This window comes from Sciurus vulgaris (genome assembly GCF_902686455.1).
Source record: "Sciurus vulgaris genome assembly, chromosome: 11".
In the NCBI taxonomy this organism is placed as follows: Eukaryota; Metazoa; Chordata; class Mammalia; order Rodentia; family Sciuridae; genus Sciurus; species Sciurus vulgaris.
In genome coordinates, this window is record NC_136472.1 from 43,994,142 (window position 1) to 44,010,605 (window position 16,464).

Genomic DNA, 16,464 nt, shown 5'->3' on the forward strand with positions numbered 1-16,464 from the left:
CTAAAAATGTGGGTTCCTTTAGTTGATGTATCCCTCCACTATTTGGCACAGTGGGGACTACACCAGAAGGTGCCACCACTGGTGGCAGCTGTGCTGGATACTTCTTTATTTTGTTATATCTAATCTCCCAAGTCACTGATCTGCCTTCAATGTCCAGAATTAATTCCCAGTAAAGTCCCCCCTTCTCAACTTGCTGAGACGCTTCATGTCTGATTTCTTGGTTTCGTGCCATGAAGTAACCAGGAAAATGAATTTCTCTAATCCATCATTTTGGATTCAATCACCAGTCAACTTTAATTTCATCCATTAGACTTTAATTCTCTGGGGTAATCTTATTTTCACCTTCTTATAGGAGAACAAAGATACCTGATTACAAACTACAATTTACTGAAAAGTCTTTACTCTCATGGGGGAGTCACCAGGGTTTGATCCCTGGGTTGCTTAGCCACTGAGCAATATCTCTAGGTTTTTTTTTTTTTTTTTTTTTTTTTTTAGGCAAGTCTTGCTGAGGCTAGCTTGGAGACTGTGATCCTCCTGCCTCTGTCTCCCAAGTTACTGGAATTACAGGTGTGCAATACCATGCCCAGCAGGAATGTACTATTAACTAGAAACTTCATTCATTGTATCTTGGAAGGCATTCTCCTTAGCAAGGCATAAGAATAGCAGAAATTTGCTTGATATTTTATCATTTTTGTAAAACCACTTCAATCTCCAAATAAGAGAATATATTTTGACCTTTACTATTAGTCACTGGTTTTTAAAGGATTTTTATTATTTTCTTTCATAATGTCATTCTTCATTCTGTGAAGGCCAACAACATATGCAGAAGGTATGAGCCTTGGAAACAATAGGATTAACAAATATCAGTCACTGTCCAAATTAGCAAGTCATACTCCACCATAGGGAAATGGCTATATGTCAATAATTACCACAAGACAAACCAGTTTTTATAGATATAAGTTGCTCAGGCTCTGGGCCAATGTTGGGCCTTGACACAGATGCTAATCTAAGCTTTTAAAATTAACTGAGATAAAAGTTATCCTGAATTGTTCCTAGGTTCTTGTAGAATGTGACCCTCTTTGTGTTAATTTAATATATATGTACCTATTTGAATAACAGAGAACTAACACCATTATTCCCATAGGGGTGAGCAATAAAAGGAAATGCAGAAGATATCCAATGCATAGTAATGTGTTTGATGTACTAGAAATTGCAGTTTTTCTCAGTCAAGTTCAAAGATGGCTGTAGGACAAAACATACAAAAGCTGATTTATAGAATCCTGCATTTTTGTGGTATCATAAAATAATATACATCATAGTTCCTTTTTTTTCTCATAATTGGTATAGTTGGGCATGTAAAAATGAAACCATTATTCAGTATCATAATATTCATTTATATTATTAGTAATCTAAAAGCTCATATGGTTTCATGATAAAGATAATCAGTAAGGAAGTTATCCATCACACTATTCTGTGTAAGAACAATAATTATGTTTCTTTCAGAATTCTAAGACCAGAGAAATACTAAAATCTAAAATGAGTAGCAAACAAAACTGATTTATTATGTCTGGGTAGTACTAGGTGTAGGTGTGTGATGGGAATTCTGCAGTCTTAAAAGGAAATTAAATTCAGAGTGCTTTTGTGAAATTGATTTTTTGTTGTGAGGAGAAATGTTTTATCGATACTCACCTGCCACCATCCATCCTCATGTCCAAGGGTCCATCCTTCCGAAGGGAAAAACCTCTTTCGGGAGCATCAAGTTGCATGGAGGAACACCCAAGATCCAAAAGAACTCCATTCAAAGTCCCTGGCTGCACTCCGGCTTTCATTAATAAGTCTTCTGCCTGGCTGAACTGGCCTAGCATAGCTCGGATCTGTTTACTGTAAATAAACACAGGAGATGGAGAAAATACTTCTGTTATATTAAAGTCTCTCTTAAAGAGAGCACATTTTATTATTAGATAATTTAACCAATATATATTTACTGAGTATCAACCACATGCCTAGCACAATACAAAAAGACATATGGATATGGAAACTATATATCTTGGTTTCAAACACCAGAGCTGATTTAATGTAATTTTATTCTTATAAACACAATTTATTGTGTACCATTGGGAAGGTAGACAATATAGTCATAAACCGGAAAAATTCCTTTATCAGTCCAGGTTTTTAATTTTAAATATTTTTAGATGTATGGGTAGGAAAAAGATGCACATGCTATTCTATCAAAATAATTATTTAATGAATAAGCCAGTTAAAATGCAATAAATAAAATAGAAATCATATAAAGAAAATGTGGTATATATACAATGGAATATTAATAAGTCACAAAAAAATAAATCCTGTCATCTGCAACAATATAGGTAGAACTGGAGATCAGTTTGTTAAGTGAAGTAAGTCAGGCACATATAGACAAGTACTTCATCACAGCACTCATGTGGACCTTAAAATACTTTTAAATAGAGTAGAATGGTGCCTACTGGCAATGGGGGAGCATTGGAGTGGAGGGAGGAAATGTGGAAAGGTTGACCAAAGGGCACTAAATTACAGTTAGATAGGAGCAAGATGCTCTGGTGTGCAGTAGGGCAACTACAGGTAGCAATAATATACTGTGCACTGCAAAAAGCTGGAAGAAAAAATTTTGAAAGTTGTCACAATAAAGAAATGATAAATGCTTGAGCAGCCTGATATGTTTAACCCAATTTAAACATTGAAATATATATAGTATGTATATATGTACACACACAACACATATATGTATTGAAACAGCCCATACTATCTCAAAAATAGGTAGAATTTTTGTTTTTATGTGCCAATTAAAAATAAATTTAATTAAATAAAAGAAATCATAGAAAAGGCATGTCACATATGTTCAAATCAACCATTTTAGTTATCTCCATGATTTTCCTACATTTAAGATGGGGTGCTATGCAGCTACACCTTTGAGGAAATAATTTCTTAAAGAAGCAGTGTTTTAGCTATCAGCAGAAATTTTGAAGCGAATGGAGCATTCGGAATTAACTTAGGCAAGAAGTTAGGATCACCTTGTAGTTACAGTAATTCTCCTTCCTATACCCGGGGAGATGCTGCCTTCAGGGTTCTTCAGAAGCCTTAGGGCAACTGGCATTCATTTTGGAAGGGGAATGAGAAAAAAATTGGGTAACAGTCTAAAGATCTCATTCCTTCATGTAAAGGTAGATGGAGTGAGTTTGGGTTCCAACAGTGTTGGGAAATTCACATTTATGTATATTTACTTTTGTATTAAAGCTGTGTACAGGGAACTTCATAGCTTACTGGTACATTTTTATTAAATTCTGTGATTTTTCAGTCTCATTCACCAAATAGGTATTGAATATCTTCTGTATGTCAGTGATTATGCTATTTAAAGGATAAAGGGAATAAGATGATTAATAAAGCATGTTTTTTAGAGCTTTGAACTGAGAGGAGCAAGATATATAAATAAATAGTTTAGAAAACAATCTGAATGAAGTAAAGAGGAGATGAACAAATTACCCTATTTTTGGAAAATACGAATGCTAATAACATTGGCAATGGAAATCCAGAAACTATAAAATATTGTAACTGGAAGGCAACTCACAAGTCATTTATGCTGATAATTTAACAAATATTTGAATCATCCTCCAATCCAACAGTACTGCTGAGGAATGGGGGAAGGGAGGAGAAACAGTTTTAATCCCTTTCTTTTCACTACATTAATAAGGAAGGGATTCCCATTCAAAGGCTGTAGAGATTTTCAAAAAGACAAGACCGAACACTTGGACAGATGAGGTTGAAAGGAGTTCATGAACTGCATGTATTCAAAACCTAGGGGAAGAAGACACAGTATGCCATGTCAGGTCACACACATTATACTTAGTAACAGAGAGGACAAACAGGGGCTGTGGGAAGCATATTTTGTAGTATAAAGAAGTTGTGTCTCCTGGTTCCCACAGGAGGATGTTACTGGTGTGCTTGAACACAGACTGGTAGGGAACTGGACCTGCTAATAAAGGATAAGCAGAAATGGTGCCTGATGCCTGTGAAATGAAGGGTTATTTGGCTAGGGAATCTTACCCACAAGAACATCATAGGAAGGGGATCTTATGGTTAAGTCATCTGGGAAAAATAGAAATTGTTTTACATATACTTTAATAGTATATAAATATATGTAGATATTATTATTATACATGCTGGGGATGTAGCTCAGTGGCAAAGCATGTGTTTACCTTGCTCCAAGATCCTTGAGTTCAATCCCCAGTACCATGTAAAAAACTCAAAACAAACCATAAAGTGAAAAAACAAAAAAATTGACTATTGTTTTGTTAGTTCTTTTTTAGCTGATGTCTGTTTCCTCACTGTTTCTTTAACTTTTGTCTCTAGTACTACTCTATGTAAAATAAGTTGAAAACCTATGCCCCAATGGCAGCCTTTTTTCACATCTACCTTCAGCTATTGTAACAAATATTTATTGGCTTCCTACTGGTTGCCAATCTCTCTTTTCCAGTGGGACCTCAAAATTCATCCACATAGTTTGGGAAAGACTGATCATATCCATGATGCTTTATATGTCAGTCTGACTGGGCTATATACCCACTTACTTAATCAAACACTAATTTAGGTGTTACTGTGGTTAACATCTACAATTAGCGAATTTTAAGATACTACCTTCAAGAGTGTTTGTTGTGCCTCACCCAATCAACTGAAAAGTCTTCAGAGCAAAAACTAAAGTTTCCCAGAGGAAGAAAAACATTGTTTCAGGACTACAATTTCACCTTACCAAAAGAGTTTCCAGTTTGCTGGTCTGCCCTACAGATTTTACATGTGAACAAATTTCTTGAAATAATTTCGTACCTATATGTTAAAAATATCTTAAATTATTATGTATATGTATATACATAATATATATATGTGTGTCTGTGCATGCATATGTTTGTATGTGTGTATACACACATACATAGCAGGAAATATATTTATATATTATATTTATATATCCACTACTAGTGCCGTTTCTCTGGAGATTTCTGATGGATATAATATCTCAGTTCAAGATATAGGGTCTTAATTAGCTAACTAAACTAATTTGCACATATCATTCCCATGGCCATTATATTCTGTTCAGAGAATGGCATGCATCACATCTCTGGCCAATGAGATATATTTCCTAGAGATTTGAGGAAAAACAATTCCGTTTTCTTCCACTGAGCTACTGGAGAGAAAAGGTTTTACTGAATCTTACTTGATATGAAAGAAGTACAAAGCACTGATTATTGCTAGTAAGCCAGCAGATTAACAAGGACATTGGATTGAGTCTCATCTAAAACTCAATTTGTCTCTGAACTTCTGAATTACATGAGTCCATAAATTACCTTTGATATTGAAGCCAGTTAATTTTTCTTCCTTTTATTTTTGACTAAAAACATCCTAACTACTATAGCTATCATGCTTCTCAGTTCTCCTTTTCTGTATCTTCAGCCAGTCTCCATATAAAAAAATCTTTCTCCAGACAAGTTACTCTTTTATGAAAGTGTGTTAGTTTGCTTATATCCCTAAATCTGAATTCTACAATGATTAGCACATAATAAATTCTTATCTCCCTTGTTCTAGATATTATATTGCTACAGCTCAAGATCAAACAGTTTGGAATTTATTTCACTGTTGAGTTACACCAACTCTAATCTTTCAGTCTTTTTCACATGCAATGCTGCTAAGTCTGTTTCCTCTATTCTGCACCTGGCATTCTTGTTAATTTCTTTTTATCCAAGTACAATTTTTGCCATACACATTTTCCTTTTCTATTTTTGAGACAGGGTCTCACTAAGTTGCTGAGGATGGCATCAAACTTGCCATCCTCCTGACTCAGCCTCCCAAGTAGGTGGGATTATAGATTTGCATCACGAAGTTCAGTTCTGTACTACATATTTTCTATAGCTTTTTTAGGATTTTTGTGTATTACCTTAAACTACAGAGATGTTATTTACACTGAAGCAAAACCATCCAAAAAACTCACTGTTGTCCAGTCCTAATTCCTGAAGCATTACAGCTATTATCTTACTGAGGCTAATATATCTTTTAAATAATTATAAGCTCTTAGAAAGAATGTTTGCAGTCTTGGGTGCCCTCAAACTTAATTCTCTAAATACTCATATAGTTTCATGCTTGACTGTAAGTAAATAATGAAAATATAATCCCTGTTGTACAAAATTCAGCATAATGTTGGACAAGTATGAGAAAATCACACGAAGAAAAAAAGCAATGATGATTCAATATCCCAAAAGACATCATGTTAAACAGGAAGTGTGTTTCAAGAACTGAATTTTTCTCAGAGGAAAAGAACCAGACATGAAATTTGCATACTAGTCTGATGAAACCTCAGGCTTAACTTCAGATCCTAGGATGTTATCTCATATATATAGTTATATTGAAGATAATTTTCCTGGACAGGCAAATTTCATTCCTACTTTTCTCTTCCTTCCTTTCTCACTATTTCCCTCCTTCCTTTTTTTGCTCTTTCCTTCCTTTCTCTTTTAAGTTTTCAATATATTTTTTTTTAATTTAAAACAAGGAATAGAAAAGTATGAGTTGGTCAGGAAGAATCATCAAGTTCACAAAAACAGGGCCTAAGTAAGAGGTTAAGATATGACCACAGACATATCATTTATTCAAATCACCATCACCATCGTCATCATTTGTCATCACTTTAGGGTCTCCAGGATATAAACAGAACCTGCTAAATGAGAATGGTTTCTGTAACCCAACCCCAAGAGAAGTCAAGGGATTTAGCAGTACCTTGGTTGTAGTCAGTCATTTTTGAGATTCTTTGGCTGTAATAACTATTGTTAATCCTGATCTTCATGAGTCATCTGCTCATGGAGTACAAGTTATGAGTCTGTTTTACTATGAAGGATTAATGGACTCTAGTATGTATGAGTCTGGTGACGTAAGAGTATCTATTACTTACTGTGTACTGATTTAGGATTCAGCAAGGAACCTCATCATTCTTCTACCTGTACACAATCTAAAGATAGGGTTTAAAGATAGATTATCCCACAAATTATAAAAGTAAATCCAACTCACGGGGTTGAATATCTGTAGTTAAAGTGAGTACTCATCCATCTTGGTCTTATGTATGTCTAAATATACCATGCTTCATAAAGTACTTGATATAAATAGATATTTTTTACTGCCCAGGAATAAATAATTTTCAATTTCATGGAGAGAAGACATATTTGTGTAGGATCAGATCTTCAAATTAAAAATACAAAGTATGAATACAAATTTTCAAGAAGAAACTTAAGTTTGGGGCCTTGCTTTCTACAACACCCTGTACAGAAAACAACATAACTATTATGTTTATCCTAAGACTTAACATTCTTCTATCCTAAACAACAATATTAAATAAATGCTTGAAGTCATCATATAATCTTATTCACAAGTTCAGTAATGAACATTACCATAGTATGCAAGCAATGTGGAACTCAGACATACAACTAGCAAAAAACATGAAAATGGTCCATAAAAAAATGATACTGAAAATAATAATGATCTTGATTTTTCTCTGAATCACTTAGCTTTTGCTATATAAAAGCTATCTTAAAATTAGTTTAAAACAACATTTATCAGTTCACCATTCTGTAGTTTAGTCCTCTGAGTTGAACTCAGCTGCATGATTCTTTTGATAGTGGTTAACTGAGGTCTACTGTGTTCCATAAGGCCTCACTTACAAGTTGGGAAATTGACTAGGATGAAGATAGTGACTGGAACACATGTCTTTAGCATTTAACTTGATAGTTTTTAATCTTCTAGGTTCTCTTCTGCTGAGACATTTTTATTACACTATAGTGTCTTGTTAAAGGCATCACAGCAAATATGATGTGGGGGCTGGTAACTGACATTCAGAAGCAGACTCAAAAACTAGGATTTGGTGCCAGAAATAAAAATCTAGGTACAGACTAAATAGCAGTCTGTGGCACAGGACTCTGGCAAGGGCTAATATATTAGGAGGGAAAAAGTAGCATGTTAGTAACAAAGGTTCTATAATAAGGCAATATGTAAGAACCTAATCACATTAGTAGCAAGTATGGAAGTAAACAGGAGGATTCTAACTTGTTGACAAGACCTGCCCCTAAAGAAAACAAATCGTGTTGCAAAGGGAATTAAGTTTGAGGTATCAAAGTGGGGATACAGGACGATATTCAGGCATGAAAGAATAAGAGTAGAAATGGCCTAGACACTAAAACTCAGGCAATCAAGTTAGGCAGAGTAGCAAAGGCAACTTGATGCTTATATCATCTAAACTACAGACCAGGCCACCTTCAATTCATTTATGAGGGAATACTCTGCTAGCATATGGATACACAGAGACCTCTGATCATGCAGACCAAAAAGATGAGCAGAATACAACTAACATTTCTCAGAAGCTGATAAAAGCAATACCCAGATAGTCAATGAAGTTTCTTTCCCTGAATTTAAAGTGAAATTCAGGATTCATTCTAGCATAAAACTTCATTATTCACTTTTTGTGTACATTTGGGGACATACCTAAGTAATAATATTTTATAAAAGGATGATAAGGGCAAAATGCAAATAATTTTTTTGGAGAGAGAAGTTCTGCTTAATGTGGATTCAAGTTCTTCTCACATCAGTATCAACATTAATTCATGTTAATCCTAGAGTGCTACTTATTGTACTGGGGATTCAACTCAAGGGCACTGACCACTGAGCACATCCCCAGCCCTGTTTTGTATTTTATTTAGAGATAGGGTCTCACTGAGTTGCTTAGTGCCTCACTTTTGCTGAGGCTAGCTTTGAGCTCCCCAATCTCGTGTCTCAGCCTCCCAGCCATTAAGTTTTATTGGTCTGTAGGCACAAAGCAGAGACCCTGGCTAATTTTACCACTTTATTAGTCCTCCTCAGCAAGGAATTCAGAGTGAGTTGAAACAGTGGATGAATGCATAGTCTCATTTTAGGAATGGTAAGATCAAACGTTTGCAAAGTGCTTCTTGTAGGCCAGAACTGGCACTAGTACTTTATAAACTTATTTCATACTCATTATAACCCTATAAGGTAGGTAACTGACCTAGGTTCTGTGGATAAGAAAACAACTATAGACAGTGAAGTCAAGACATACAGTTAGTAAGTTGTGAAATTATAATGTAAACTTAGTCCAGTCTAGCCCCAGAGTCCATGTTCTTAGTTACTACACCACACTACCTCTCAAGTTTCTGTTTAGTACAATTCAAATCTCCAACTCTTCACTACTAAAATCTTGTCCTTATGTACAAATTTATCTTCTTTGTTTGATACCTTATTAAAATCATTTAATTGTTTTTGTTTGCCATCTTTTCACAGATACAGGTCTGCAGATTCAACTCTCAACAAATATTTGCTGAATAAGGATTATCTACCAGATGTTGGACCCAAGAATATGAAAATGAATAAGAACATACAATATAAAAGTGTATATTGATAAACATGCATAAATCACTGAGGGACTGGCTAACTTTTTAAAAGTAATAGAGGCTGGGGACTGGGGAGACAGCTCAGCTGGTAGAGTTCTTGCCTGGCAAGCACAAGGCCCTGAGTTCGATCCCCAGTACCGTAAAAAATAAAATAAAAATAAAAATAAAAGTAATAGAGGTATAGTGGAAAGGGGGAATGACATCATATTGCTTATGTTTAAATCTTGGCTCTGCTACTTATTAATCCTGTGGTAATGGGTAAGTTAATTAATTTTTCTCAGTTTCAGTTTCCCTGTATCTCATGTTATTTAATTTTTTCCCCTCTGAAGGAGTCTAGTATGACAGAAATATCTCAAGATCTGATGTTAGTCTGAATCAGATCATGGGTATTGTGATGATTTACCCCCTGTAATACAATTTTATGAATTGTTTCTACTGATATGTTTTCAAGCTCAGTGGTCTTTTCTTCTGATCATTTCCTCGTTTGTTCTATGAAGACATCAGAACAATTTCAACCTCATAGAGTTTAGGAAGGTATATTAACTAATGTATATAAGAATATGAAGGCATTAGAAGACCCTCAATGATATTAACTTTCTCTTCTTGCTTCAAGCTGTTTTCTTTCTTAGGATACAATCTTGTCATTGTGCTGCCAATGGAGAGTTGGCAGCAATGGTAAGGATTTGTTCCGAATATACCAATTGCACACTGACTATGACCTTTTGACTATGAAGACTTTTTCGCCAACCTCTCTTAGGTGCCATCATTTTGCTGTATATCTCCTTCCTCTATACCATGCCTTTGTTATACCCAGAGAACTGTTTACTACACAAAGTTTTTTCCATATGTACTTATATTCAAGATATTTTCATTATCATATTGGTTATGATCATTGCTAAGTATTATTAAATGATCTTTGTCAGAGTATTTCCACATACTATAGAAATGAAAAGATATTTATGCTCTGCATAATTTTCTAAAATTCTTTCGTTTTTTTCCATCACCCAGAAAAGAAAACTTGTACTCATTAGTAGCCACTTCTACTTTCTCTTAGCAGTTCCCAGTCCTAGGCAACCACCAATCTTTCTTCTATAGATTTGCCATACAAACGAAAGCACATAATATGTGACATTTGTATCTGGTTTCTTTTACCTAATGGTATTTTCATAATTTGTCTATGTTGTATGTTTCAGTACTTCATGGTTTTTTAAAAATTTCGCTTCACTTTTAAAATTGTAGTAAAATATACATAATATAAAATATTCCATCATAACCATTTTAAGTGTATAGTTCATTGCTATGCTACCAGCACCACCTCTAAAACTCTTTTCATCCTGCAATTCTGAAACCCTGAATCTATTAAACAATAATTCCCCATTTTGACCCACATCCAGGCCCTGGCAACTATCATGCCACTTTCTACCTCTATCATTTTAATCTAAAATATATTCATTTCTTATATGGGTAATACTCCATTCTATAGATCCATCTCATTTTTTAACTCTTCAATTTATAAGAGGCTTTTTTAATACCTCTGTTCCTCACAGAAAGGAAATTTTTATACTTACAAACTTTTATTTATATTTGAAAGGTGATTTTAAGTATGTACCTTGAAAGCAAAAGAAATAATTGGAAATAAGATCAAATTACACTGAAAGGAATATTCAAAGTACATTTTTTAGAATAAAGGAAATCATAATCAAGGTAAAGTATATGCTGGGAGAGTCAAATATTTAGAGCAAAAAGGGAGTCACATAACTCCTTCAAGTATTCTTAGCTTTTATTTACAAGAGTCCCAATGTCTTTTTTCTCTGATTTTAAAATTTTATCTTTATCATTGGTTTTGTAGACTATTTTTAGTTTTTCATTCATTCATTCATTCATTCATTCATTCATTCATTCATTCATTCATTCATTCCTTTATATCCTGTTTTAACCTCATTTAATGCTTCCTGAACCTGCAGGTTTATAGTTTTCACTCAATTTGGAAAACAATTTTGGCCATTATTTTTTTAAATATTCTTTCTTCCTTTTCTCTCATTTTCTCATCAAAATTTATTACAGTGATGTTAGGCTACTTGATAAGATAAAGTGCATAAAAAAATCACGGAAGCCTTTTTCATTCTGTTTTTCCAGTCTCATTTCTCCTTGGGTTCCATTACAAATTGTTTCTACTGATGTATTCAAGCTCAGTGATCTTTTTTTCTGCAGTGTCTGATCTGACATAAATTTCTTTCAGTGAAATGTTTATTTCAGATATTACCAATACCATCTATGGAAGTTCCATTTTGTTCTTTTAAAAAAATCTTTCATTTTTCCATGTGAATTGTATTTCATTAAAGCTATTGGCAGAAAAAAAAATCTTTTTGTTCCTACTTTGCCTTGTTTCCTTTACATTCTTGATTATCTGGAACATAATTTTTTTTTTTTTTTTGGGTGCTGGGGATTGAACCCAGGGCCCTGTGCTTGCAAGACAAGCACTCTACCAACTGAGCTATCTCCCCAGCCCTGGAACATATTTATAAAAAGGTTTTTTTTTGTCCTTGTACCCATCACCTCTGTAATTTCTGTTTTGACTCCCTTGACTGATTTTTTTTTTGCATATCTAGAAAATAATTGATCGAATCATTGACATTTTGAATTCAGTATTGTCTCAATGCTGAATTTTCTATTTCCTTACAATGTTAGAATTGTGAATCAATTTTATCTTTTAAGGAATTTTTTAAAAATTAAATTTAATGTTTAAATTGGATTAAACATATCTATTTCCCCAAACATCAAAATATTTTCTTCTAGATTTCTAAATATTGTCTTAGTAGGATTTTTTGCTGCTCTGACTAAATGACCTGACCAGCACAATTGTAGAGGAGGAAGAGTTTATTTGAGGGCTCATGGTTTCAGAGGTTTTAGTCTATACAAGCCCAGTTGCATTCCTCAGGGCCTGAGGTGATGCAGAACATCATGGCGGAAGAGCATGGCAGAGGGAAGCAGCTTTCATCATCAGGAAGCAGAGAGACCTTACTCTCCAGATACAAAATACATATCCCACAGCCACACTCCAATTCCCACTCTTCCAGATACACCTAACACTTTAATGTTCCCATCAGGGATTAATTCACTGATTGAGTTAAGGCTTTTACAACCCAACCATTTCTCCTCTGAACATTCCTGCATTGTCTCACATGTGACACCTCACGTCTAAATCATAACAAATATACAGTACATTATCATAGTTTACTATATTGTCCAACAGCATGCCAGAACTTCTTACTCTTACCTAACTATAACTTATTGTTTACTGACATTTCTCATTCTTCGTTTCCCTCCAGTTTCTTTAGCCTCTGGTAATTCTACTCTCAACTTCTATGAAATCAACTATTTTATATCCCACATATGAGTGAGATAATGTGGTAGTTGTTTTTCTGTGCATGGTTTCACCAAACAAAATGATCTCCATTCCCATTTATGTTGTTGCAAATGAGAATTTCATTCTTTTTATGGTGAAAAGTATTCCATTGTACTTATGTATCATATTTCCTTTATCCATTCATCAGATGATGGACACATAGGTTATTTGCATTTCTTTGCTATTAGTGCTATAATAAACATGGGAGGGCAGATGCCTCTTCAACATACTGATTACACTGTCTTTGAATATATACCCAGTAGGTATATACTCATATGCTACAGCATATGTTCTACTTTTAAGCTTGTAAGGAACCTCTATAATGTTTTCCATAATGGCTTTACAAACTTCCAGTTCCACCAACAGTAGACAGAGGTTTGCTTTTCCCTACATCCTCACCAGCACTTGTTATTTCTTGTCTTTTTTTTAATAAAATTGCCATTGTTACTGGAGAGAGATGATATTTGATGTGAGGTTTTACTTTGTATTTTCAATTTTCTTAAAACCTTTGATGGCACTATCTTTATTAATCATTGTCTTTTGCTTCAGGAAATACTTAAAAAAATTAATTTATCATTCATTCACAGTTCACATTTTGACTTAAAGTTTATTTTAGAAATAATAAAATATAATTATATTTATATCTCAGTAAAATATCAGTATATCTTGTAAAGATGTATTCAGTGGAACAAACTTTCCCTATTCTGGAATAATGATTAAGCAGTTCCTTATAACTTTCCCACTCACTCACAAGCACTACCGACCATCATTGAGTTGCAAGCAAAACTCAAAGTCTGTACATTGCTCAATTATGAAAACAAATGCCAAATGGACATCTACTAAGCAACTTCTAAATATTGGTTACTTCTCAAACCATGTAAGATACAAATAAAACAGACTGCAGAAACAATGACTGCAGAAATTTCATTATTAGAAGATAATAAAAATCATTACAATCAAAAACTTCTCTATCTAAAGTAGTTTAGATTGACAAGACCAACTCTTCCACTGAGAAAAAACTAGGAAAGCTAGATACAATTATACTGATTATTTGCTTAGAAAAATGAGAAAGGAATAAAAACATCTAGGACTTGTGAGGAAAAAGGTGAACTACAAACAAGTGAGTCCAACAATAAAGTAGTTCTCTAAAGACCTATTAATTCGCAAGTGGAAGCTAAATGCTAATAAACTGAGCCTCATAGAATCTGGGAGACAAATAAGAGAGTTCAGAACCCATTAAGGTGGGCCATGCCACAAGGTGGGATCCTAAATTTCTAAAACAAGATAAAACTAGTAAGAGAGTAGACAAATAAAAATAATAGATAACTAAGGTACTAGGTCCACTTTTTAATCAGTTTAAACTTTATTATATTACTAGGATGATATGGTCTTAGATTAATTACCTATCAGAAACAAAAGTAATGGTACTTGGAAGAAGATCTTTCAGACTCTCAAATTAGCTCCATGATTTTTCAAAAACAATGTTAAATCAAATATTTAAAACTACTAGACAGATATGGAGGTTGGACCAAATATGCTCTAGGAATACATACTAGAAACAGACCTATAGGATATGAAAGAGTTATTAGAATGGACTTTAAAATAACTGATGAACTTGCTCAAGAAAACAAAGAAAAAAATGGATCATTTCAGCCTGAAAATGACTCTGCAGAAAATAGTAAAATGAAAATAAGGCTAAATGGGAAAAAGAAAACAATAATAATTAAAAATAAAAATTCAACAGATTGGGTGATGAATAGCTTAGAAACAGCCCAAGAAAGGATAGAAACATGGAACATGGCTCACTAGAAAATACTCAGACTGAAGAATGGAATAATTTGAAAAATATAAAAAAAAGCATAAGTCATGAGATACATATTACTGGAATTCCAAAGAAGAGAAGATCAAGAATCAGGTAAAAGCAAAGTTTTAAGATTCAATGGCCAAGAGCATTCTAACATGATTGAAGAGTTCAAATCACAGATTCAAAAAGTACAATAAACTCCAAAGAGGATAAACACATATACAAAGAACAAATGAACAAAAAATTAGGAGTGTCATAATAAAATGAAGAATAAAGGAAATAAAAATATTAAGAACAGGTGGAAGAAGAAAAATACATTTCATTCAGGGGATAATAGCACTAACATAATAACAGCAAAAGATTAAAAAAACTGACAAATTTCCTTCAAAATGAAAGGGAAACAAAGACTACGAGATACAGAAAACTGAGCTAATTCATTACAAGCAGACCTATAATAAAATAAAGATTAAAAACACATTGTTTTGGACAAAAGGAAAATAATTTCAAATTAAAGGAAATGAAAGAATGAAGAACAATGCAATGTGTAAATATATGAGCAATTCTGGATAAATACTGACTGTATAAAATAATAATGATTTTTTTGGGTAAATATATATATGCAGAATTAAAATAGATAGTAGTGGCATCAAAGGCAAGAGTGGAATAAATGTAGCTAACATGTTCCAAGGGACTTGAAATGCAATGTCCAAGAAGAGGTAAAGCAGTTAATTTATATTAGACTTTTCTAAGACAGTCCTGCATGTTGTGATTACTACAGTAAGTTCAAACGGAACAGTAATGTATAACAAATACACAAACAGAAGTAGGAAATAAATAATTAATAAAAAGACAAAAAGGAAAGAAAATGGAACACAGAACAGGTTATACAAATAGAAAATAAACAGGAAGATGGTAGGTAGATTTAAACCCAAACATATCAATAATTATATTAAATATCACTGGACTAAATATTCTAATTAAAAGATCAGTAGTATTATATTGGATTTTAAAAAACCAACCATCAACTCCTTATAAACAGCAAAATTAAATGTTAGGACATAAAAAAGCTGAAAGTGAGAAAATACAAAAAGATGCCATACAAAACTACACAAAAAAAAGATGGTATAGTATTAACAAAGTAGACTCTAAAACAGAAACATGGCGATCCAATATGGCGGACTAGAGGGTGGCTACATATCCAGTCGCTCCAGAACCCAGGATTCAAGAAGGGGAGGCATTGAGAGACTTGTGCTAAAATAGAACCACGGGGTGAGTCTCCCCCAACTGGTGAAGCTCAGTCCACGTGGCAGGCCTGGATTTGGGCGGCTTATTAGAGTAGGGCAGGGCAGTTAGAGTCTCCCCCAGGCAGCCCTGGGCACTCTGACGGTGGGCTCTTCCGATACAGCCAACTTCTCGGAGCAGGCCCCCATGTGAGAGCATTCCACACAGAGCCAGCACCAAGTCCTGGAACCAGTAGTGGGCTAGGGACAACTTTCGTCGGAAGCACTGCATTATCAAGTTATTCCAAGACTTCAGGTTACTGAAGGCTGGGAGGTGATACACTGGAAATCTACAGGGACACTATAAGCCAATAGAGGAAATCTGCAGTATCACAGAGTCCCACTGACAACTGACCAATATGAAAAAACAAGGGAAGAAAATGTCCCAAACAAACCTAGATACTATATCAACAAAACCCAATGACAGCACAACAGAAGAAATGTCAGAAACGGAGTTCAGAATATACATAATTAAAACAATCAGGGAAGCAAACAAGGAGATGAAAGAGCAAA

At 34.1% G+C, this 16,464-nt stretch overlaps 1 protein-coding gene across 1 annotated transcript in view; it reads right to left on the bottom strand.

Moving 5' to 3' along the window:
* METTL15 (methyltransferase 15, mitochondrial 12S rRNA N4-cytidine) overlaps positions 1-16,464 on the bottom strand; it is a 237,535-nt gene that overhangs the window by 58,084 nt on the left and 162,987 nt on the right. Inside the window, 1 exon segment of the mRNA XM_079105160.1 lies at positions 1,690-1,881. Within this exon segment, the coding sequence (XP_078961286.1) occupies positions 1,690-1,881 (192 nt within the window).